General features: G+C 34.3%; 1 protein-coding gene across 1 annotated transcript; it reads left to right on the top strand.

The window, feature by feature from the left end:
- The first annotated feature begins 15,512 nt into the window (after nt 1-15,512).
- On the top strand, nt 15,513-21,050 carry LOC126695259 (protein disulfide isomerase-like 2-3). Its single transcript, XM_050391934.1, has 9 exons — nt 15,513-15,761; nt 16,687-16,845; nt 17,311-17,424; nt 18,730-18,887; nt 19,051-19,150; nt 19,846-20,022; nt 20,102-20,247; nt 20,469-20,615; nt 20,693-21,050. The coding sequence occupies exons 1-9, from the start codon at nt 15,636-15,638 to the stop codon at nt 20,865-20,867; spliced, it is 1,302 nt and encodes a 433-aa protein (XP_050247891.1). The 5' UTR covers nt 15,513-15,635; the 3' UTR covers nt 20,868-21,050.
- Nucleotides 21,051-23,390: the final 2,340 nt, after the last annotated feature.

The following is a 23,390-nucleotide window of genomic DNA, read 5'->3' as shown; positions in this document are numbered from 1 at the left end:
GGACTCAAGCTTGATTTTCAGAACTCTTTTAGAGATCCACTACAGATAATTCTTTGTTCCAGCCAAGAGTTTCTCATTTTAGTTGTACTGCACCTTAGATTTGATTTTAACTCTATGTTTGATTCAACATTGTTTTTTTGGCACAATATATACAGGAGTTGTAAGTCATAAAATAAAATGAATGTTTCACCAAAAAAAAAAAAAAATGAATGTTAACTTAGCCGTTTTGATTGAAAAGCGTGCTACCCTTTCTTATAAATCATACAATCAAAGAGAATTTATTTATTCCATTTGTGGTTTCTTAGTACTGGGGTGCAAGGATTCTTAATTATAATGGCTCAGTTCATCAAGGGTGATCTGTCAACCAGTAGAAAAGAACACTACCATTTCTTTTACTTAATCAATCTAAGGACACCACAATTTTAAGAATCTTATTCATAACTTTTGAAATGGCACGTTGTGTGTTGCTAATAAACAAGGAAAGAAATTGATGCTAATTTTTTTTTAAATGGCATCTCTTTAAAATTTTAAAGTATAACTTTTATAAATTGACATGGCAATGGTCATGATTGGTGGAGTTTAAAATCATAATATAAAAGGAGGAAAATGTTAAAGGTATTATAAGTTTTACTAAAGAATAATGCTAGAAATACAAACTATTTTACAAATTTTTTTTATAAACTATTGATGTTGTGAATGGTTATTGGTAAATGAAAAAGTAATGTTAATAGTAAGTTTTGATAACAACCAGTAAGAAGTTAGTCATATTAACAATTTGTGAAAATATTGTAAAATAGTTTGTGACTGTAGCATTACTCTTTACTAAAACATAAAACTTACAAATTAATATGACAAAAAATGTGATCAATGGGTTTCAACTAACTTATAAATGAATATTTGAACCTTTTTTTTTTTAGTAACTTATCAGTTTATAAGCCTCTTTCTTTCTTCTTTTTTTATTTATTTATTTTATTTATTTATTTATTTATTTTTATAAAATCCAGTTTGTAAGCTTTATATAGTAAAATTTGTAATATCTCTAGCATCACTCGTAAATCATGTCGAAATCAAATCAATCAATATATTACTAAAAGCTGAAGCGTAGCATTTAATGTTGCTACGCTTCCATAGAGCCACGTCAGCAGCTATGTCATTATCAATTTTTTTATACAATTTTTTAACATTTAAAGTGAATTAAAAACTCTATTATATTACAATTATATTACAATCAAAATATCATATTTAATTTATCTTATTTTTAATTATTCTTATTTATTATTAAATTTTCAATTCCATTTTAACTTTTCATATCCCCACTATTCTCTACCTTAACTTTCTTCAACCTTTCTCATTCCATTTCAACTTTTCATATCCCCACTACTCTCAATATTAATATTATTCTATCTTTTTATCTTCCTTTATTTTTTACTCTTCTTATTCTTATCCTCATGCTATAAAATTGTCATTCTCCCTCTTATTCCATGCATAATTTCTATTTTTCCACACACAAAAGCCTCTCTCTCTCTCTCTCTCTCTCTCTCTCTCTCTATATATATATATATATATATTTATATTCCTTCAATTTTTGGTATATATATATATATATATATTTTTTTTTTTTTTTAATTTTAGTGTAATAAGTTGACCATCAAAACATACTGATGCAGTATTGAAAGCTCCACTAAATGCATCGCAGAAATCAGTTTTAGACTACTAGAAGTCAATTAGTTTGCTAAAATTGGAATTAACAGGTAATCCAGCTTGATACGATTTAGTTTTATATTTTATTTTGTTATCTTTTTTATTCACATTGGTTGTTAAATGTTATATTATTGCATTATAAAGATAGTATATAAAAATATAATATTATTTTATTACATAGCTTAACTAAAATAATATGGTGTTTATTGCTATACATTTCATTTTTATTATTTTATTCTCATCTTATTTTATTCAACATTTAAATTTAGCAACATCCTCCATATCATAATTATTTATATTTTGTCTCATTTTTTAAAAAATTAAACGTATAATATTTTATTCAATAAATAAAAATTGTTCTTATAAAGTCTTCCCATGAAATGTTACAATGCATCAATGGAAAAATGAAATACAAAACAAATATCAATTTAGAAACACTCAATTTAAAAAAAAAATTAAAAAAATAAATAAATAAACAATTTTCTTATAAAGTATTCCCATAAAAAGTTACAATGCATTAATAGAAAAAGAGAATGCAAAAAACATGCTATTTTAGAAACACTAAATTTATAATAATAATAATAATAATATCAAACCAAACATATCATAAAATAATAAACTAATAGTTATGGATGTACTAACTTCATGGCAACAAAATGGAGTAAAAAAAAAATAAAAATAAACGTTACAATATGCATATTTAGTACATTAGAATTATCATCAAATTTGGGAAAACAATAGGATGTTAACAAAGAGGGAGAGAAAGAAATTAGTAAAAGAAATCAGACGTCAATTAAATAAATTAAATTAGTAACCGTTAATTGGAAAACAAAGAGACCAACGGCTAAAGGAGTAAAAAATTAATTAAAGATGACCCTACGAATGTTATTATAAACTTTACAATGCAAATAAATAAATCGTTAAATTCACTTAATTAAATCATATAATCAACAATTAAATAAAATTAGACAAAATTTAAACTTGAAACTAATCAGACTCTAATCTAGAAAATCATATTTATTATCAAAACTAAAAGGAAAACGCTCTTTAGTAATAATAGAAATATATAAGAAATAAAGATGAAAATTTTCAAAATCTTTTTTTTTGACATTTCATTTAACATTATTTATAAATAATAAAATATATAAAAAAGTCCTTAAATGCTTATATTCTTCACACACCATGACTTTTAAAATCTAATGAAAGGTTCGAAGAATTTAACTCTCATTTAATGCCTCTATTATGAAAATCAACAGCCAGTAAAATATGATAATAGTAAGAAACATTATAAATGAGAATATGAAAAAACTAATTAGCCACTATGATTATGGAATAGATGTCTTTTTTTTATGCATCTAAGAAAATGAACTATATAAGGTTTACTTATTAAGGTATATATAAAGATTCACGTTAAAAAAATATGTAAAGGTTTTTTGAAAAAAAAAAGTAGATGTAAGGTTTTTATTAACTTAAAAGACAATGAAAAATCAATTTTTAATTATTACAACCGTCGCTACTCTATAAATCATACACAACACTATATTCAATATCCTAAACAACATAGCTAGGCCCTTTTGGATATACATCACCATATTCAACTTATAAATTACAACTCAAATCAATCATACAATTACACAATCAAAGCATGAACATGTAACATGTATTACTTTTTGAATTATTGCTTGGAATTTTCACAATTATTGAAAGAGAATCTCCAAATTTAATTTTTAGAAAACATCAAGACAAGGTGAATTTTATTCTTTTTAACTTCCATAGAAAAAAAAAATATTACGCACATTATTTCAACCCTTATGGAAAAGAAGGTTTACATGTAGCATGCAAAGCGTGTTTAATTGACTTAGAGATGTAAAAATTAGTCAACCAACTATGGTAGAATTAAGGTTTCAAATTTTAAATAAAACAATTCTACAATAATAAAAAATTATTTTGTGATAAATATGATTATGAAATGCATTACTTTTCATTAAATTAGTTCAAATTACAAAATAATAATAATGATGATGAGATCACCATAAAAAATAATCACGCACAACGCGCGGGTCTGTGATTAGTTTTTGTAATTTGTAACACATCAACTTGTAAAGATTTGTAATAAAATTTGTAGTGTCTCTATTATTACTCAACAAACAATAGAGTAATCCTTTACAAACTGATCATCAGTCGGATCTTAAGTCTAAGATTTCATTATATTTTAAAAAACAGTTAAAAAAAAAAAAAAAAACACCAATTTTTGGAGAGCGTCCATCTTCTTTGACGTCAGGCTGAAATCTCGACCCAGTCACTTGGGAAAATTTAATAGATTTATAGGGCCTTATAAACTGAGAAAACATAACTACACAGCGCTAATCTATTTTAGAGAGGATTTCAATTAAACCCTATAGTTTCATAAGTTACAAATTAAATCTTATAGTTTAAGGGGTTTCAAACGGTTGGATGATTTATTGTTGAAACAAGAGATTTATTGGGCTCAACGGTCAAGAATTCCCTGGCTAAAATATGGGGATAAAAATACAAAATATTTCCATTCCAAAGCAAGCCAAAGGAGGAGAAGGAACCATATAAATGGAATTCAAAATGAGGAGGGTCTATGGGTGGAGGAGATGGAGGATATAGTCAATGTAGTTGCAGGGTATTTTGATAATTTATTTAGTGCAGGTTCATGTGATCAAATGGAGGAGTGTCTTGATACAGTCTCTAGTAAGGTGACCCCTGAGATGCAACAAATGTTGTCCAATTATTTTACTGCTGAGGAAGTGGAAGTGGCGTTGTTCCAAATGGGACCAACAAAAGCTCTTGGGCCGGATGGTATGAATGCTCTTTTCTACCAAAAGTTTTGGCATGTTGTGGGTGAGTCTGTTACTATGGCTGTGTTAGATTTTTTAAATTCTAGTAACATGGTGCCTGATATTAATCATACCAATATTGTTCTTATTCCTAAAGTTAAGAACCTTGAGAAGATGTCTGATTTTAGACCTATTAGCCTATGTAACGTTATCTATAAAATTATATCTAAGGTCTTGGCTTATAGATTGAAGCAGGTTCTCCCCCAGATCATCTCTCTAACTCAAAGTGCCTTTGTGCCTGGTCTTCTCATCACGGATAATGTGTTGGTGGCTTATGAAACTTTGCACACTATGCGTTATAGGAAGAAGGGTAAAAAAAGGGTCTTTAGCACTGAAGCTCGATATTAGTAAGGCTTATGATCATGTAGAGTGGCCTTTTTTGAAGGAAATTATGCATAAGCTGGGGTTTCCTGACAGGTGGATTGATAGAGTGATGAGTTGTGTCACAACACCCTCTTTTTCTATGCTCATTAATGACAAACCACATGGCAATATACACCCATCAAGAGGAATCCGTCAAAGAGATCCTCTTTCACCTTATTTATTTTTGTTGTGTGCAGAGGGGTTCACTTCTTTACTGGCGAAGGCAGATTTGGAAGGGAAACTCTATGGTGTTTTTGTTTGCAGAAGAGCACCCAAAATCACCAACCTGTTATTTGCTGATGACTCATTGCTATTTTGCAGAGCTACTAAAACTGAAGTGAAGGTGGTTACTGATATTCTTAAAACATATGCTCAAGCCTCAGGTCAAAGTATAAACTTGGAGAAGTCATCTGTATACTTCAGCAGCAATACCCCAAATTCTCAAAAAATTAAACCTTACAATTTTATAAGTTACAAAATAAACCTTAAAATTTTGTATTAATATAAATCCTCTCTCTCTCTCTCTCCATCACTGACTATAGAAGCATTGGGTAGTTCAAGGAAGCTAATACCTGGCCTTCATGTGTTGGACTATTGTGACTTGTTAGTGATGGAGGTTGGCCCAATTTGATCTAAAAGTTGGGAAAGGTTGAGTGAGGGGGAATGGGACAAGCTATAAGGTTGTTGGCCCATAGCTTGCTATTTAGTTAATAGACAGCCATCACTAAAGTAAACATTACAAATTGTGTTAACACCATGTATATTTTACTACAAGGTGTAGGGTGATCACAACATAATTTTGTGCATCCTTATACGTGCAATAACCTTTCACTAGGTGGATGGTGTTAATTCATAGGCGTAGAATTGTTTTGTGTAGAGAATTAATTATAAAACGGTATTTAGGTAAAGGTATGACTCTTGTAATAAGTATATCTATTCATAACAGATATGTCCATTCTCAAGGTATGACTTTTTTTAGTTTATGATTCTCACCCAGATAGGATTGCTATCTACATTAGGGACTAACAGCTGTAGACACCACATTTTACAACTTGCATTTAACCAATATTAAGGGCAAAGCAGTAATTTTGCACCAAGGGCAAGATCGTAATTTCAACAATTAGATCTTCAAGTTTGTGATACAAACAAATCTTGATGCTCTAACGATCACAATGGTATGTCATGGGTTTTGATCGAACCACCTGATCAAAAGTTATCATACAAACAATTTTCAATGATCGTGGCTCAACTTCACAATGAACCCGATCACATCCTATTTTAAACACTTAATTTTGATTAGTTCCAACAAGAATTAATTTAAAATTAATTAAGTGTGAATTTTGATTGGATTTCATTTTATTTTATTATTTTTTTTAAAAGAAATAATAATAATAATAAAAAAGGTTTTCCTTTATGGCATCTTATTTGCTCTTTTGAAAAATTTGGATAGAGGAAAAGATACATTTTAGGAAAAATTTCAAAAAACAGAAAAATGCTCAAAAAACGTTACTATTTTCAGTAGCAATTTAAACTCTCATTTTTGGCTTGGAAAACTTTGAAATTTGGTTTTCTCTATTTCTGGAAAAGTTGTAGCGAATTAAATTTACTTTCAAAAGAAACCAATCAAGAATCAATTGAAATTTTGAGAAGAAAGTTGGAGCCAAAATACGAAACAGGTGCAGAAGATAACACAAGTTCAACATCATCTTTCCAAATTCAAATGGGGATCAACACCAAATCCGTTCCAGCTTATCTAAATAGGCTTATTCCCTCCCTTAGCATCAGAAGAAAGCTAATAACTTAGCTTTAAAGCTAAGCCATCCCTTCCCCTATAAATAGAGAAGACCTCTTCCATTTTCGGCACCCAATTTCCGCTAGAAAGCTAGTGAGAGAGTAGAAAAGAAAAGCTGTTGTGCAACCATTGTTCTTACTTTGGTTGTAGTTTAGTATTTCTTTGCTTTTTCCTTAGCCCTTTAAGTGATCACTTCCCCCTTTAATTTATGTTCTATGATGGTAAGTAGTTAATTATGTTCTTTAAGTTTTTGCACATGCTTGAATAAATGCTTCCAAGTCCTTATTTGTTTCTTTCATGAAATGCTTGGATGTACATGCCTCTATATCTCACTGATATTCCTTTTACATGCTTAGATGAACACTTCTAGACTAATGCGCAACTTTCTCTTGAATGCTTAAATGAACATGTTTAGGTAGTTGTTTTACATTTTTTAAATGCTTAAACGAACATATCTAAGTATTTTGATTTTCTCTAGGTGAATATGTCTAGGGGATTTTTCTTTACTTTTTTTTTTTTCATAATTACTTGGATGATCAAATATGCTTAAATGTTTTGTTTTTCTCTTTGCAATTGTGTGGATGACAAATAGCATGACAATTCTCTGTTTTCCTTCATAGGCTTGGATGAACACTTTTGAGTTATTATTTGCTTTTCATAACATGCTTAGATGAACATGTTTAGGTAGTTATTTCTCTCTTTTTTGAATGCTTAGACAAACAGGTTTAATTAACATTATAGTTTTCGCTTAAATACTTGGATGAACATGTCTGGGTGATTTTCTTTGTTCTTCTCATGATTGCTTGGATGATTGGTAGGCCTAAAAATAAATTTTCTTTTTCAATTATGTTGATGACAAATAACATGACAATTTTGTTTTCCTTCACATGCTTAGAAGAACATGCCTAGGCTAGGAATTCCTTGTTTACATTAATATCTTGGATGAACATGCCATTACTTTCATGCTTTCTTTACATTTACATTGTTATCGAACAAATTTCACTTTTTGTTTCTCTTTATGTTGAATTCCCCAACACTTATTTGTTTACAATTCTTGCAAATTAACATGTTTATATGATATATTGTTTGTATTTGTTTGACATGACATGATATTGGCCATCTTTACCTAGGAGACTAGTTTTACCAAAAGAGATGGGTACTTAATCCCTTCTCATCTCGTAAATTAGCCACCGAACCAAGATCAAGGGTTCTAAACTAGGCTCTTTTATATGCAATTTTACATTTTTTTAGAATATAACTAGGAAACAAAGCAATGTAATTTACATTCTTAGATTGTATCTAGGACCATAAAGCATTGTAAATTTGTGTTACAAAATTGATGTAAATTGTCATATATAATAATACAACAGAAGCATTTTTTTTTTTATAGAGAAGATTTTCTTATTTATCCATTTAAATTAAATAAGTGGTGACTCTATGTAAAATCCTCGATTTAGGAGGGTACATTTTACAATGAATTCGATATTTTGAGCATCACAATCCCACCCGTTCGCGCGGGTTAGGCCCAGTTTGAGAAAAAAATTGGTGGGTCAGGGTCGCAGTCACTCACAACAGCAAAATGTAAATAACTTATTTTGTATCCTACACAACTTAAGCCCTTATTCCTCATTGACAACATTGAAAGAACCCATTCCCAAGGCCTTTGTCAAGCAAGATGCAAGAGAACTATTTTTTTTTTTTTTTTTATATATATATATACACAAAACCCTAGCTTTGTACACGCACAATTTGAAACCTACATGTGCATGGTATCAAGCCTACCCTCGTAGGTTAGAGCTAGTGGTGGAGCTATTTAAAGAAAGTTTCTATTCGAAATTAGATGCGAAATTGATTCCACACTAGTGGAAGATGGTTTTGCACTCCAATTTTCACCTATAAAAGCCTCATTGGCATTCTTTTAAAAACAACAAGCAATTATTCACTAAAATATGTATTAGAATAATTGAAAATTGATTCTAGAGTAAAAAGATGGGTTTTTCTTAAAAATCCTTTGAAGTTCTTGTTGTTTTTGCTTGGCCAACACCTTTTTCAGGTCTTTGGCACTTTAGTTAAAAGTTTACTAACTTGTTTATTTGTGTCACTGATGTTTCCTAGGCTTAGGTTCCTAAGGTTACAAATATTTAGGTTAAATTAAATAAAGAGGAGGGTTCCAATCTTGAGGTACATATGCAAGCTTGACCGCATGTATGTGTCTTGAGAAGCTTGTGTGCATAGCCTTAGTCATGCATAAGCAAGCTCATCTAGAAACCTAGATTTTCCAAATTTCTTTTCTTTGCTTAATGTTTGTTTGATTTCTAGTTTTCAAAAACGTGCTAGTACCATCTCTAGGGTTTTAATACTTCCTTAGTAACAAGACTAGGGCTTTTGATTGATTAGAAACATTTCAAGATGCTTGAATCAAATAGGAACATGTATAGGATTTGGTTGAAGAACATGCTTAATTCACTTTCAAATCCTATGTTGATTCTTGTGTGTGAGTTGGGTTGATGTGTAATTAGGATAAAGCCCTAATAGGTGACCTTATTGGAATGTGGCTATGGAATATATAAGTGGAGGCTAGTTTGCTCGGCCAAATGGGCTTGGATGATTAACACCTTTCCAAATTTGTACCTCTCTCTCTCTCTCTCTCTCTCTCTCTCTCTCTCTCTCTCTCTCTCTCTCTCTCTCTCTCTCTCTCTCTCTCTCTCTCTCTCTCTCTCTCTCTCTCTCTCTCTCTCTCTCTCTCTCCCAATGCTCTAACCCTTTTAGGGATTCTCCAGAACATTCTCCCAAAGATCTCTCTAATCCTTTCAAGGACACTCTTTAACTCTCCTGAGGACATTCTCTAACCCTCTTACGGACTATCTCTAAGTCTCCCGAGGACTCTCTCTGATCCTTTCAAGGATACTCTTTTAACTCTCTTGAGGACGCTCTTTAACCCTTTTAGGGACTATCTTTGAGTCTCCCATGGACTTTCTCTAACCCTCTTAGGGAAACTCTTTAACTCGCCTAAGGACCACTTTCTGATTCACTCGAGGACTCATATGGCACCTAGCTTCAACAAAGCCTCCTTCAACCAATAAATTCATCCTAGAAAAGTCAACTAAACCAATTTTGGATCCACTATAACTGATGTTGCTAGGGAGCTGAACTAAAGCAATGGTGCAACTTAAGATCAAGGTCCAGCCCCTATAGTAGAGTAGCCTATAGCTACACATCAGATAGGGGCTGGATCAGGGTGGCCCATCTCTTAGACCATTCTCCACAATCTATCTTGACAACTTAATTATTAGAGGTTTTCTCAGGATGGCCTATTACAAAGGCCTTTCATAAGGTCCTATTTTAAGACATTGGACAATTAAAACCCTAACAGATCTAGGTATGGTTGAGTCCCTAGCCGCCATTATCTCAAACCTTAGTCCATCCTCGCATTGTAATTATCTAAAACCCTGGCCCATCCAGGTATAACCAAGCCCCACATCGCCAATATTTTAATCATCGATTTTGTCTAGGCATCTTAAAACCTTGGCTTGTCCAGGTATGGCTAAGCTCTACGCTACCATTAGCTCAAAACCCTAGCCTGTCCAAGTATGGAAAAGCTTGGAGCTATCTAAGGTCCCAAAATACCTCCAGTGTCCACTTCCCCTCCCTATCTTGATAGTGAAACTAGGAGGTCCCACTTAAAAGACACATACAGGCACACATTCTCTATTATTGACCACCACATATTCCCTTTATTAGCACCTATAATTGCACATCTCTCTTTAAAAGGAAGAAGACAATTTGGCAAAGGGGGCTACCTCTTTCTCCTTCTCTTTAATTCTCTTATGGCTCTAATCCGTTGTCTCTAACTCTCCTGGACACTCTCCCGAAGACTCTTTTTGACCCTCTCAAGGACACTTTATAAGTCTCCCTAGGACACTCTCTAACCCTTTTAGGGACTATCTCCAAGTCTCTCGAGGACTATGTTTGAACCTCTTAGGGACACTCTATGACTCGCCTATAGAAACTTTACTGAGGACAATCACTAATTCTCTCAAGGACTCTCTGATTCACAGAACGACATTCTCCTAAGGACTTAAGTGGTACCTAGCTTCAATAGAGCCTCCTTTCATTAATAAATTCAGTGTAGAAAAGCCAACCGAACCAAATTTGGACCAACTACTATATATATATATACACTACTATTTAAGGGGCTTCACCTATTTGAGATCCTCAAAAATGCCCCTACACCCCTATTTTTAAGTAGAGACAAAATTAAAGGACAATCTAGTAAAAATACAACTCTAACTTCTGCTAAAACATAGCTTAAAAAATAGGGTTACTTTCCTGCTGATTTTTAAATTGTTTTATTCACTTATAAATTAGATTCTCATAATAAAAATTATATATATAATAAAAACATGGGTTTTTTTTTTTAGTTCAAAAATATCCCTACACTCCTATATTTAAGTAGAGACAAAACTAAAGGACAATCCGGTAAAAATATAACTCTAACTCCTACTAAAACACTGCCTAAAAAATAGGGTCACTCTCTTGTTGATTTTCAAATTACTTTATCCACTTATAAATCAAGTTCTCAATATAAAAATCATATATATAAAATAAAAACAAAGGTTTTTTTTTTTTTTTTTTTTTGCTACAAAATAAACATGTAAATATTTGTTCATTTTTTTAAGCTAGCCTCATGACACTCCTAGTGTTAGTAATTCTAAATTCCTAATATATATATATATATATATATATATATAAGATTTGTATCCCAGATATATATCTTTATAAAAATTAATGTTATGAATTTCGTTTCGTTTCGTTTCAGCCAAAATGGCTAGAATTTCCTGTACCGGCATGCAAATTGGAATGGCAAAACTATATGTTCCACCTCGAATTAAATTTCAAAAAATTTCAGGACCTTTAAACCATTCTAGTCAATTCTAGGTAATTTCGGTTGAAATTCAAATTTCGCCCAATATGAAGCGTAGAGTTCTTTCAGAGTGAGAGTGGAGTTTTGGAATAGAGAGAAGGAGGTGAAAGAGAATTTTGACAAAATGAAACTATGAATGAGATCCAATATTCTTTTGTAGCCGACAATTCCACTGTTGCTAAAATCTTACCATTTACTTTGGGTTGAAGCAGATCTAATCTATTTTGGGGAAGACTAAAAATGTAGCAAAGGCCAGAGGGTAACAAAAAAAATGGGAAATAGAAGAGTTAAAGAAGGAAACAATGGTTGGTTTTGATATTTTGTTTGGGAAAAGGTGAATGACGTGAGACATAAGGGTTTTGGAGACTTTTTTTTTTTTTTTTTTTTTTTTTTTAAATCAAATAAATCTCTCAAGTCTCATCTTGTGGATATGAGTAAGGGTGTCCAAACAAACTCGTGACCCGACCCACCTGCCCAACTCGTTCAATCCAACTTGAGAATCATCTGACTCGATGCCGGTGACGGTCAGCAGTGGGTCTCTGTTCCTAGAACCCGAAAACGGCGAGTCAATTGGCAAGTCTGAGCCTGAGAAACCAATTTTCAACTGACCCGACTATCTACACATCGGAAAGTTGTCGTTCTCCATCGATAATAGTGGTTTGCCAGTGTTTTTGTCTAATATGTTGAGATTCGGCCTAATCTCGAAGATATCAAGTGAGATTTGGTCGAGATTTGGCCTGATCTCGTCAAGATTTGGCCAAATCTTGCAAAATTTGACGGCATTCAACAAAATTTCTGACAACTCGAATCTAAACGAGGACTGAATAGTACTAGATGAAAATTTGACCACCTGAACTGACTTCTTTTATCAGTTAGTGGCGAGTCCAGGTATGGGAAACTCGAAGTGATCGAGTTAGTTTTAGGTTGGGCACAAACCCAACCTAACTGACCCGTGGACAACCCTAATTATGAGTGGCAAATGGAAGTATATTATTATTATTATTATTATTATTATTATTATTATTATTATTATTATTATTTCTGTTCGTAGCTTTAAATAGAATTTCTAAAGTATTCCTATGTATAATAAGTTCTTATTGCTTTAAAAATTATATATTAGAATTGAAATTGTAAGGACACAAAATCTTTAACGGCCCAACATCAATGTTGGGCTCGCACACGGAAAGTCCCTCACAATAATATTTGTAGAGAGTGGGTTTGAAAGGCCAGCGTTGGATCACAGGGTGACATTTCGGGCCGGACTATAGATGAACCAATATGAGAAAGAGCTTTGGGCTGGATGTTCAGGCCCTTCAATCTTGTATCTAAGAGGATTTGGCTCCTCGGATCATGTCCGAGGATCGATGGTGCTATCCCCGGTTACCCGTCGGAGGGTTTTTATGTGTTGTCCGACATATATTATCCAAGCATTCTCTTTCATCAAGTCTTTCTCTAGAAGCTAGATGGGAGCCCCCCCCTTTGGTCACATAACATTCTCTTTTATACTAGCCTACGTTTGTTGTCCTTCGTCCACGTGTAGGGTCGATCTTTCTAGGACAGATATCTGTCCCATCAGTCTAATCCCAAAAATTGCTGGAGATGATCCATAAAGCCTAAGATCCCGGCTCTGTTAGGGGCAGTGTCATGTCAGGGAAGGGTATTAAAGACAACTTCCCCAGGATATTTTCTGATCTTTCTAGCTTACTTGTGTTCCATTCCTATCCCTGAGGTTTTGGGCTTGCCGAGGACGAAACCGTCCTCGGCCATGTCTTCGGGCTATTTTTATGTTTCCTAGTTTCGAGCTTGGGCCCTGGCCTCCTTCAGTTTAAGACCGGTGGGCTTCCCATAAGCGTGTGGGCCGGAACCATAAATTATTGGACCCCACATTAGCCCCTCAAAATCCTGCTGTCCAACATCATGGTAGGACAGGTGGATTTTGATGATGTCAAGCCCTTATTGCCGTTCACTTTCTTCGGATCTTGATCAACAATGGCGACTCTTCCCCTCCCCAAGGAATGCACCGGTCTACGAACCGTTTTTCCTGGATTTGCGCACGTTGCCGTTATGCCGCGTGGTTATTTGCAGCGTGTCTTTAATGTTTTCCCATTTACGAGGCCTCCCAGATATAACGGTTACTGATGGTGTAGGAGAACGAAGCGGCGCGTTATACTCTGGATTTCCCTGGGGATCTGAGTGCGTTACATACCCTCTTCTTCGTCCCCTATATAAAGGGAGAAGACAGAGGGTGCCTCTCTCATATCTGAATCCCTCATGTTCTTCTCAGAATCCACTTCCTCCATCCGGTTACTCCCTATTCAATAATACTTCTCTCATAGTAATCCGCCATGAACAAATCCTTCCTTTCCCAGAAATGCCATGTCCTGACAAAACTTGAGATGGCTCGGTCAGGGCAAGGATGGCGGAGGCTTAAGATTTGCCTCCCCATTCTTTTAGCCAAAATTCGACACAGGGACTCGATTCCCACAGACGGCGCCAATTGTAAGGACACAAAATCTTTAACGGCCCAACATCAATGTTGGGCTCGCACATGGAAAGTCCCTCACAATAATATTTGTAGAGAGTGGGCTTGAAAGGCCAGCGTTGGATCACAGGGTGACATTTCGGGCCGGACTATAGATGAACCAATATGAAAAAGAGCTTTGAGCTGGATGTTCAGGCCCTTCAATCTTGTATCTAAGAGGATTTGGCTCCTCGGATCATGTCCGAGGATCGATGGTGCTGTCCCCGGTTACCCGTCGGAGGGTTTTTATGTGTTGTCCGGCATATATTATCCAAGCATTCTCTTTCATCAAGTCTTTCTCCAGAAGCTAGATGGGAGCCCCCCCCCCCTTTGGTCACATAACATTCTCTTTTATACTAGCCTACGTTTGTTGTCCTTCGTCCACGTGTAGGGTCGATCTTTCTAGGACAGATATCTGTCCCATCAGTCTAATCCCAAAAATTGCTGGAGATGATCCATAAAGCCTAAGATCCCGGCTCTGTTAGGGGCAGTGTCATGTCAGGGAAGGGTATTAAAGACAACTTCCCCAGGATATTTTCTGATCTTTCTAGCTTACTCGTGTTCCATTCCTATCCCTGAGGTTTTGGGCCTGCCGAGGACGAAACCGTCCTCGGCCATGTCTTCGGGCTATTTTTATGTTTCCTAGTTTCGAGCTTGGGCCCTGGCCTCCTTCAGTTTAAGACCGGTGGGCTTCCCATAAGCGTGTGGGCCGGAACCATAAATTATTGGACCCCACAGAAATTTTTGTAAAATTGTTATATATATTTTTATATATTATTACTAAAAAGGTTTTGACTTTGAAAAAAATACTATGTTTACAATATTTTAACAACAAATTTTAAGTGACAAATTGTTACTAATGGACAAAAATGTGTTTTCAATTGTGGATTTAAATTAAAACTAATAACAACTTCTACTTATGATTTGTTGTAAAAATATTGTAAACTTAACATATATGTCATTGTTTTAAAAACCAGACCGGATTGGACTAGTCAGTCTAACCGATTCAACCGAGAACTGAACACCAATCTGGTTAAAAAAAATCCCTAAACTGGTAAAAAACCTAATTAAATCGAAAATCGGAGGCAAAACCGGTTTTTGTTCCGATTTGGTTTTTTAAACCACGATGTATGAACTCCTTTCCTACTTACAAATTCTGACAAATAAATTACCGATTAGCAAAGAATAAATAAGTTACTTACTTGAAGACGTGGCATGATATAAGGATTTTGACAGACCTCACCCAATCACTGCATCTAAAATATGGCATTTTAACGAGGAGCTGAGGTGTAAGTCGCTGATTGGTGAACACACGTAGCTCGACCCAGCAGAAAAACCAGAGTGAGGTTTCCGTCTTCTCTCTCCTCTTCGATTTGGAGTCCCTTATTAGTGTGTGTGTGTGTGTGTGTGTCTGTGTGTAATTCATTGATTCAAAGCAGAGAGAGAGAGAGAGAGAGATAGCGAACGAGAATGAGAAAGAATAGCAGAGCCGTGGTCATATCTGTGTTTATTTTCATCGCATTCAATCTCTGTGAAGCACTGTACGGACCCTCTTCTCCAGTTCTTCAGTTAAACCCCTCCAACTTCAAGTCCAAGGTTTTTCCTTTTTCTTTTTCTTTTTTCTTTTTTTTTTTTTTTTAAAAATTTAAATACTATTTTTCTTTGTAAAATTTCTTCACATTTCGCGAACATGTGAAATCGGCATCGTTTCTGCTGAAAGATCACCATCCGAAAATCTTAGCTCGGGAAAAAAAAAATATATATATATATATATATATATGTTGGAATGTGTCGAATTAATTCTTAATTCGTATTTGCTTGTCATAATTTTCGATCTGATTTTACAGTGTCATAGTGCAGATGTTATTGTTGTTGTTGTCGTTGTTGTTTTCATTGTTGTTCCACTTTTTTTTTTTTTTTTTTTTTGGTCTAAAAGAATTACTTTTTAGGTGATGAGATTTTGGTTTACTATAGCTGGGTTTGGAAATAGTGATTAGTGTTGGGAGTCTAATAGATAAAAAATTTCTTTTAAGGAAAAATATGATTTGGTTGTTTGTGGATTCCATCTCCATGTGAGGAGTCATGTGTACCCTTAATTGTATAATATGTTAAACTTTTTTAAATGGGTTTGCCTGGAAATGGATCATGTAATGTTCATTCATGTCTTCCATGTTGTTTACTATATAAATTCTTCTCTTTGGGGCGTTTCCTGAATACATGTGGCCGACCTTCACTAATTTGATCCGTTTCCAAAGGCTTTGTTGTTGGTGGTGGTGGGTCTCTATAAGTTTTTTTAAATAGTTTTCTCACTATCATCCTTTTGACAATCTAAACATATGAAGTCAATATTATTTTTTTACGTGAATGGTATTAAAACATAATGATTTTTCTTTGTTTGGGGTGCTTCCATTTTTGAATTTTGAAAAACACCTCAATGCATTAAGCAAGCTCTGAAAGACTAAATAGAGTTTAAATCACATCCAATTATGATTTTCTAAGCAATGTCTTGGGAACATGACAGGTTCTGAACTCCAATGGAGTGGTACTGGTTGAGTTCTTTGCACCATGGTGTGGGCACTGTAAGGCTCTAACACCTACATGGGAGAAGGCAGCTACTGTCTTGAAAGGTGTTGCCACTGTGGCAGCGCTCGATGCTGATGCACACCAGTCCCTAGCTCAGGTTTGGAATTCTTTTCATGACAATAATCTGTTCCGAATACCACATAATTAGAGTTAATAATAGATTTGCAGATATAGTTTGCTGACTGCTGGTATTTTAATTGATGGCAAATTACTTAACTGGAAAAGTGATAAAAATGGTAGTGAAATATTGCCAAAAGCCTTGTAACTCAATTGGTTGGCATCTCCTGGTGTTTTCAAAGGAGACATCTAGGGTTCAAATCCCCCATTTCCCCAACTATCAAATTATAAATAAATAAATAAATAAAATTGGTAGTGAAATATTTACTGATATAAAGAAGGAATCTGTGTTCATGTTTCATCAAAATTTAAAGATGAGAAGGGTCACATGTTTTTTTCACAAAGATATTAGTGCTTGATCTGAAGTAATTGTGACCTATGGCATTCTATCGCTCACTCAAAATTAACCAGAGTCTGTTTGGGTATGCATGTGATTGCTTTGTAGGAATATGGGATCAAAGGATTTCCTACCATAAAGGTGTTTGCACCTGGGAAGCCTCCAGTAGATTATCAAGGAGCTAGAGATGTCAAACCCATTGCAGAATTTGCACTTAAACAGGTTTGTTGTGATTTTCAGCCCTTTCTTTGAATTTATTAAGAGAATTTATAGACTTTCCTAATTTCCTTCCTCCTTTCGTGTAAAATCCTTTGGATAAAAGTGTAGCAATTTAATGTTATTAGTAAATGATGAAAAGGGTTAAATTTGGCTGTGTGTACTAGAATTGGAAACTGGACTGAAATATAGTATGACATGGCTTGTTTTGAGTCTAAAGAAGACAATGTTTAGCACATTTATGAAGTTACAAACAGTGGCTAAAATTAGTGGGCTGCACGCTAATGTGCTGCTGCATTGATTCTACCTAAGTTTGGTTGGTTTTAGTGACCACAAAATGTTACATCTCACATTAGATGTGCCCTTTAATTTTGCTGATTTGGGCCTGATGTCATCTTCTAGAGGGTCAAGCAGGTACTTTACAAGATAGACTACTTTAGCTGTTATCTCCCCCAAAAGAAGTACTTCATTTACCGTTCTTTTTTATTTTAACGTGAGAGAGAGAGAGAGAGAGAGAGAGAGAGAGAGAGAGAGGGGGGGGGTGTGGAACCTGCTGACAAAATACTCACACTTCAGTTTTACGTTTGAAGGTATGGGTATTTGGTTGTTCAAAATGAAATGTCTCAGTACTGAGTGGAGATATCTTTTGTGTGTGTGTATATATATTTTTTAATTGTATATATATTTAGTTATTCACTTGTTTATGAGATATTGAGGATCATCTATCTCACTTGAGCCTGTACTTAAGAGTTTCTGCAACTTGCATTATGTGTTATATTCTAATGGTCTATTTGGGGTTCACTTATTTTGCTAAGAAGTACTTCATTCACCGTTCTTTTTTATTTTAACATGAGAGAGAGAGAGAGAGAGAGAGAGAGAGAGAGGGGGGGGGGGGGGTGTGGAACCTGCTGACAAAATACTCACACTTCAGTTTTACGTTTGAAGGTATGGGTATTTGGTTGTTCAAAATGAAATGTCTTAGTACTGAGTGGAGATATCTTTTGTGTGTGTGTGTGTGTATATATATATTTAGTTATTCACTTGTTTATGAGATATTTAGGATCATCTATCTCACTTGAGCCTGTACTTAAAAGTTTCTGCAACTTGCATTATGTGTTATATTCTAATGGTCTGTTTGGGATTCACTTATTTTGCTGAAAGTATTGTAGATAAAAGTAAAAATTAGCTGAAATAGTATAGTGGGACGTATGAATAGTACCAAAAAGTGTAGTGGGTCCCATGAATAGTAGCAAAAATAAGATGGCTAAATTAATCATGCCAAATGGACACTAAGTGTGTGGTCTTTTACAGGTAAAGGCACTTCTAAAGGAACGATTAGATGGAAAAGCAACCGGAGGATCAAATGGAAAATCTGAACCTAGTGCTTCAGTAGAACTGAATTCCAGCAATTTTGATGAGCTGGTGCTTAAAAGTAAAGAACTTTGGATTGTGGAGTTCTTTGCACCGTGGTAAGTGGTTTTGTCAGAATATCTTTTTGAGTCTATTTAGATTTATGGTCTAGCACATTGTTAGCATAAATTAAATGTAATATAGTGGGCCTGGCCATACCTAAATTACTTTCATATTTGTAGTTTTTGGTGATGATTCTTGTCCAATTTTCTTCTTTAAAAGGTGTGGACACTGTAAAAAATTGGCTCCTGAGTGGAAGAAGGCTGCTGGTAACTTAAAGGGGAAGGTGAAGCTGGGTCATGTTGACTGTGATGCAGAAAAGGTAAAACATTGATCTGGAATGGGAAATAATGCACAGTTTTTAAATTCATTTATTAACATATTCCTCAAGGTGTGGAGATGTTCTTCATAGTCTTCGGGCCTATTTGGATTGAGGGGGAGGGAGGAAGAGTGAAGGGGAGTAGAGTATAGTTGGCTGAAAATTGGCTAATTTTAGACCAATTCTTCTCTACTCTCCCTCTTTCTCCCTCAGACCAATTCTACTCTACTCTCTCTCTTTCTCCCTCAATCCAAACGGACCATTAGTTTTAAGTTGAAAGGTAAAGGTTGTTACTAGTAGTGTAGATATTGTGCCACAAAGGTCTACTCTTCCACCTAATTGGTTAATATAATATGCCTTTCAAAGTAAATATCTTGTCTACATCATTTGTCCTTGTAGTTCTGATGTTTAATTCTTATGGACTGCAGCAAATCACAATGGTTTCTTCTCCACTTATCTTTGTTTATAGTTCTATTTAGCTTTTTTTTTTTTTTTAAATGTGAGTGAAACACATTGTTTATGCACAGTTAATTCATTATTTTAGAGGTCTGCAAGTTCTCTAAATTTTTTTTTAATGATTGTTTTCACATAGCACACTGGTACTTCAAAACCTTGGATGGGAGATTCATGAAGTATATGTATTGGATTCATCATTTTGTTTCTTAAATCATATGTTTCTAATAGGTTGGCTTTACCAGTCTTTAATGAGCAGGTTCAATGTTCAAGGATTTCCAACCATCTTAGTATTTGGTGCTGACAAAGATAGCCCAATACCCTATGAGGGTGCAAGAAGTGCCTCAGCAATTGAATCATTTGCTTTAGAGCAGCTGGAAACAAATATTGCACCTCCTGAAGTGACTGAGCTGACAGGCCCGGTAAGCCCCTTGCTTTACTTCCAAAACTTCTTATGGAACCATAATGGGAGTGCATTAATTTTATTCAAGTTCTCTATAGGATGCCATGGAAGAGAAATGTGGGTCAGTCGCCATCTGTTTTGTATCTTTCCTCCCTGACATTCTGGATTCCAAGGCAGAAGGGAGGAACAAGTACATCCAGCAGTTATTATCAGTTGCAGAGAAGTTCAAAAGGAATTCATACAGGTATCTTGGAGTTCTTACCATTCTGATTTACTCTTTCTTTTACCCCAAATGTCATTTTTTATTCTATTCCTCTCTGAGTTAGGTTCTTAAGATTTTTTTGCTGGCAATCCAATTTTATTTATGCATCAACTACTTTATTGAATTCAAATTATTCTGAGAAACTTCTTTGGCTTAATGGTTGAAGATATCATACTGAAATTAAATTTTCCTGTATCTTACAGCTATGTCTGGGTGGCAGCTGGGAAGCAGCCGGATCTTGAGAAGCGTGTAGGTGTTGGTGGGTATGGGTATCCTGCCTTGGTAGCATTGAATGTGAAGAAAGGTGCATTTGCGCCACTTAAGAGCGCATTTGAGCTTGACCATATTATGTAAGTTCTGTTGTGCTTTACCTCAAATACTAATATAGATATGGACAGGAGAATGAATATAGTGCTTGGTTTCGCAGAGAATTTGTGAGGGAAGCTGGGCTTGGAGGAAAGGGCAATTTGCCTCTGGATGGCACTCCCGAGATTGTGAAGACAGAACCATGGGATGGTAAAGATGGGGAGATCATTGAAGAGGATGAATTCTCTCTCGAAGAACTCATGGGGGAAGATGCGGCAAGCAAGGATGAGTTATGATCACCTTGAAGCAGAATATTAGAAAACGAGAATCAGATTTCAGTCTAAGAACGATTTTGATGCAAAAAACAATGTTTTTGTGCCATGAGACATTTTATAGTTACTATTAAATGACTTATTTCCCATAGTGAACGTGCTCTAATTCCTAATGACTTATTATGAGGAATGTTCTCCAATTCTTTCCTTGCCTGTTTTTGATAGTCCAGAGGTTTGAAGTACGATCACCATCTAAAGGTTTATTATTGAGGAGCATCATGTCATGAAAAAAAAAAAAAAAAAAAAAAGCCAAAGGATTTTTTTATTTTTTTATTTTTAATTCTCATTTCCATATTCTTCAAACGTATTTTACAATTTTTTGAACTGAATGAAACATGCATGTTCCGTGTCTTAAGAATTAGATCTTATCATATTACATGCAAGTTCTTCAAACACAATTTGTGGGATTTTTCTTTTTCTTTTTTTCTTTCAAAATAATATCAATTTGCAAACAATTTCGTTAGTTAGCACGTTTTCAAAACTATTTAGCAAACTAATATCTCAAGTGCAATAGACTTAATTTTGGAGTGCTAAATCGAGTTCACTAAACTCGATTTCCTTGTGAGCAGCAATACAAATTGAGTTTGTACACCTCGATTTCTCAGCAAACCTGAGGAAATCTAGAGAATTTAGACGCAACAACACTCAACAACAGCAAACCTAGCGAAATCCAGAGAATTAGAGAGACATGATTTTTCACTCACCTCTTCGTCTCTCACTCCCCTCCAATGAGGGAACAATACTTCGTCAACAAACCCAACGAAATCCAGAGAGAAACATCAACAATCAAGAAACCCAAAGACCCAGAGAGAAACATCAACAACAAGAATCAAGAAACCCACCCAAAGATCCAAAAAGAAACATCAACAAACTTGTCACCACCACCTGGATCCTTCGCCGCTGCCTCCTAGAGCCTTCACTGTCACCGCCTAGGTTTGATTTTTTTTTTTTTTCTAGCCTTCGTAGTTTGGATTTGCTCTTCCCTTCGTAGTTTGGGTTTGTTCTTCGTGGGAAGAACGCTGAAAATCAAGCCTTACAAACCTAATTTGTATAGTCCAAAATCGAGCTTTACACACTCAAGATATTAGTTTGCTAAATAGTTTAAAAAATGTGCTAACTAATGAAATTGTTTGAAAATTAGTATTATTTTGATAAAAATCCCAATTTGTGTCTATTTATTTGGCAAAAAGCAATGGTTCTTTTGTCTATTTAGCAAATTTTGCAAATTACCCCTACGAAATGTGCAAGGATGGGTAGCTTTTAGTTTCACTCTTTCCTTATGTATTCATAGCAATATGTAAAGTAGCACCCCTTTCAGTGTACGCGAACTTGAAAGCCCGTATTATTAATTGAGTTGAGTCTTTTGACAAACAAAAAAGGATGGTGAGCTCAAACATGAAATGTTGGTTACTTTGATATGTATCAAAGTGAACTTGTACTGTTAAACCCTGGGTAATTATATGTAGCATGTTGGGAACACACTATTCCTCATCTTTATAGGTGAAAAACTTAATTTTATCACCAACTATGAACTAGGGCTTATGAGTTTACAAGGAATTTTTTATTTTTTTATTTTTTTATCACCAACTAAGAACTAGGGCTTATGAGTTTACAAGGAATTTGTGATTTAGATCTTTTGTATAAGAATATCATTCCATACCTAAATCATATATCATGTATAATGTATCTCATGGACTAAATGTCAAAAAACCTCATGCACAAATAAGTCTAAAAGAATAAAATGCTTTTATTAATCAAAGAATGTCTTACAAATTAGATTTTAGGACACTATTAACAAAATGATCGTGTGAGTGAATCACAGTATAAGAATATGTGAACTTTATGTAGATATTTTTTATGTGTACTAAAACAATTGCTCTAGCGAGTAGCGACTAGCGAGATCATTGACATATTAACAATAATATGCACTAAAACAAGCCAAAATGAATGTTTTCTATTCCTAAAAGTTAGTAATCGTCCTAGCATAATTTTAAAATTTATGTCTCTCCAGAAGTGACCATTCAAATATGTCTTTTTATCTGAGTTCTTGCTAGTTAACTCAATTAGTAAAGTTTTTAATGGTTGAATAAGAAATTTGGGGTTCAAATCCCGCTTACCTCAAAATCTAATTAGTGTCTTGATCTGATAATAAATGATAAAGAGCACATTTATCAGAAGAGGACACCATAAGTTGAAACTTTATAAAAAAAAAAATTGTCTTTTTATTAGTATCTCTTCATTATTCATTCATATTCTCTTCTTCTTCTTTTTATTTTTTTAATTTTTGCGTACCTTCAATTTCAAAGAAGTTCATAGAATTCTCTATATTTGTTATCTCTAAAATTCTGGCTCAGTTGTATCTTGAAATTTTTCTCTATTTTTCTATCAAACACAATTGAGTGGGGGCAAATATTATTTTAAAGAAAGCAAATTGTTCAGTTCTAATTTCCCAACAATTTCTTGCTCATAACATTGAAAAATGGTCTG

This window comes from Quercus robur, chromosome 8 (assembly GCF_932294415.1).
Source record: "Quercus robur chromosome 8, dhQueRobu3.1, whole genome shotgun sequence".
NCBI classification, from domain to species: Eukaryota; Viridiplantae; Streptophyta; class Magnoliopsida; order Fagales; family Fagaceae; genus Quercus; species Quercus robur.
This window is presented reverse-complemented; position numbering and strand designations above follow the sequence as displayed.

Coding starts and splice junctions, on each gene's coding strand:
- LOC126695259 (XM_050391934.1), top strand. CDS start 15,636: ATGAGAAAGAATAGCAGAGCCGTGGTCATATCTGTGTTTATTTTCATC. Junction 18,888..19,050: donor GTGGAGTTCTTTGCACCGTG/GTAAGTGGTTTT, acceptor CTTCTTTAAAAG/GTGTGGACACTGTAAAAAAT. Junction 20,616..20,692: donor TTTGAGCTTGACCATATTAT/GTAAGTTCTGTT, acceptor TTGGTTTCGCAG/AGAATTTGTGAGGGAAGCTG.